At 55.7% G+C, this 1,029-nt stretch overlaps 1 protein-coding gene across 1 annotated transcript; it reads left to right on the forward strand.

Annotated features, from left to right (window-relative positions):
* Positions 1–6: 6 nt before the first annotated feature.
* On the forward strand, positions 7–1,002 carry Pmar_PMAR023144 (hypothetical protein; the record flags this gene model as incomplete). Its single annotated transcript, XM_002766219.1, has 1 exon — positions 7–1,002. One exon carries the CDS (start codon positions 7–9, stop codon positions 1,000–1,002), a length of 996 nt encoding a protein of 331 aa, XP_002766265.1.
* Positions 1,003–1,029: the final 27 nt, after the last annotated feature.

Raw genomic sequence — 1,029 nt, forward strand, 5'->3', positions numbered from 1 at the left:
ACAGCCATGGTAGCGAGGATAGCCCTCCAGGCTCCCCGGAACTGCTCCAACGCGGCTATTTGTGTCGCGGCTGGTCTCTTACCAGCAGACTTGGAGCTCAAGACTATTGCAGCCGTAAGGCTGTCCGCACTTGGTTGTGCGAGGGCCCTAGACCAGACACTCGCGGTCAAAGGTCTGACTCTAACAGAGAGTCGAGATAGTCTGGACAAGGTCCAGCACTGGCGGGGTCTGCCTATCTTACCATGGCAACCTTGGGTCAAGACTACGATCCGGGACAAAGAAAGAGCCAAGAGCTATGCGCAGGCGGCTCTCCTCTCCGGAAATGCCATCTTTACCGATGGCTCGGTGGTCAAAGACCGTAAGACCGGTGCTGGAATGGTGGTATATCGTAAGGGTGTAGAAGTTCATTCCAACTACTGGAAACTCTCTCCTTACGCAACTATTACGGACTGTGAACTCCTCGGACTTCTTGAGGCAGTCCGCTGGGTTATCCTGACGACGGAACGAGAGGAAGAATGGGCAGTCTTCACGGACTCTCAAGCAGTACTCAAGATCCTGTCGTCGAGATCTACGGTGGCTCGGCGGGACAAAGCGAGACAGATCACTCTGCTCTTAGCTGAAATCCCGGACAAGGTTACCTTCCACTGGGTGCCTGGTCACAGTGGCATGTTTGCTAATGACCGAGCCGATGAATTGGCAGCCAAGGGTGCCTCCATGATGGAAGTCTCTGCGGAGACGGAAATCAGTGTGAAGACCCTTAGGCGCTATCAGGCCGAAGCCGGGCGTCTGGCACTGCGTAAGTGGTGGTCAGACAAACGGGCCGGCCTAGGCACTTGCGTCAATGACTTCTTCTACTGTGCCTCGCATGCGAGGCTATGGAGTCGAGGGGAAGTTACACCCGCTGGCAGTGCCGTGGTTTTTGGTAGGGCTCCCACTCCTGCGCATCTTCACAGGTGTGAGTATCGCTTCCCCAGATGTGATGCGAGCTCGATAGGGATGTAGACATCTCCTCCGTTCCTGTCCGCTCCT

The sequence above is a fragment of the Perkinsus marinus genome (genome assembly GCF_000006405.1).
Source record: "Perkinsus marinus ATCC 50983 genomic scaffold scf_1104296973326, whole genome shotgun sequence".
Taxonomy (NCBI): domain Eukaryota; phylum Perkinsozoa; order Perkinsida; family Perkinsidae; genus Perkinsus; species Perkinsus marinus.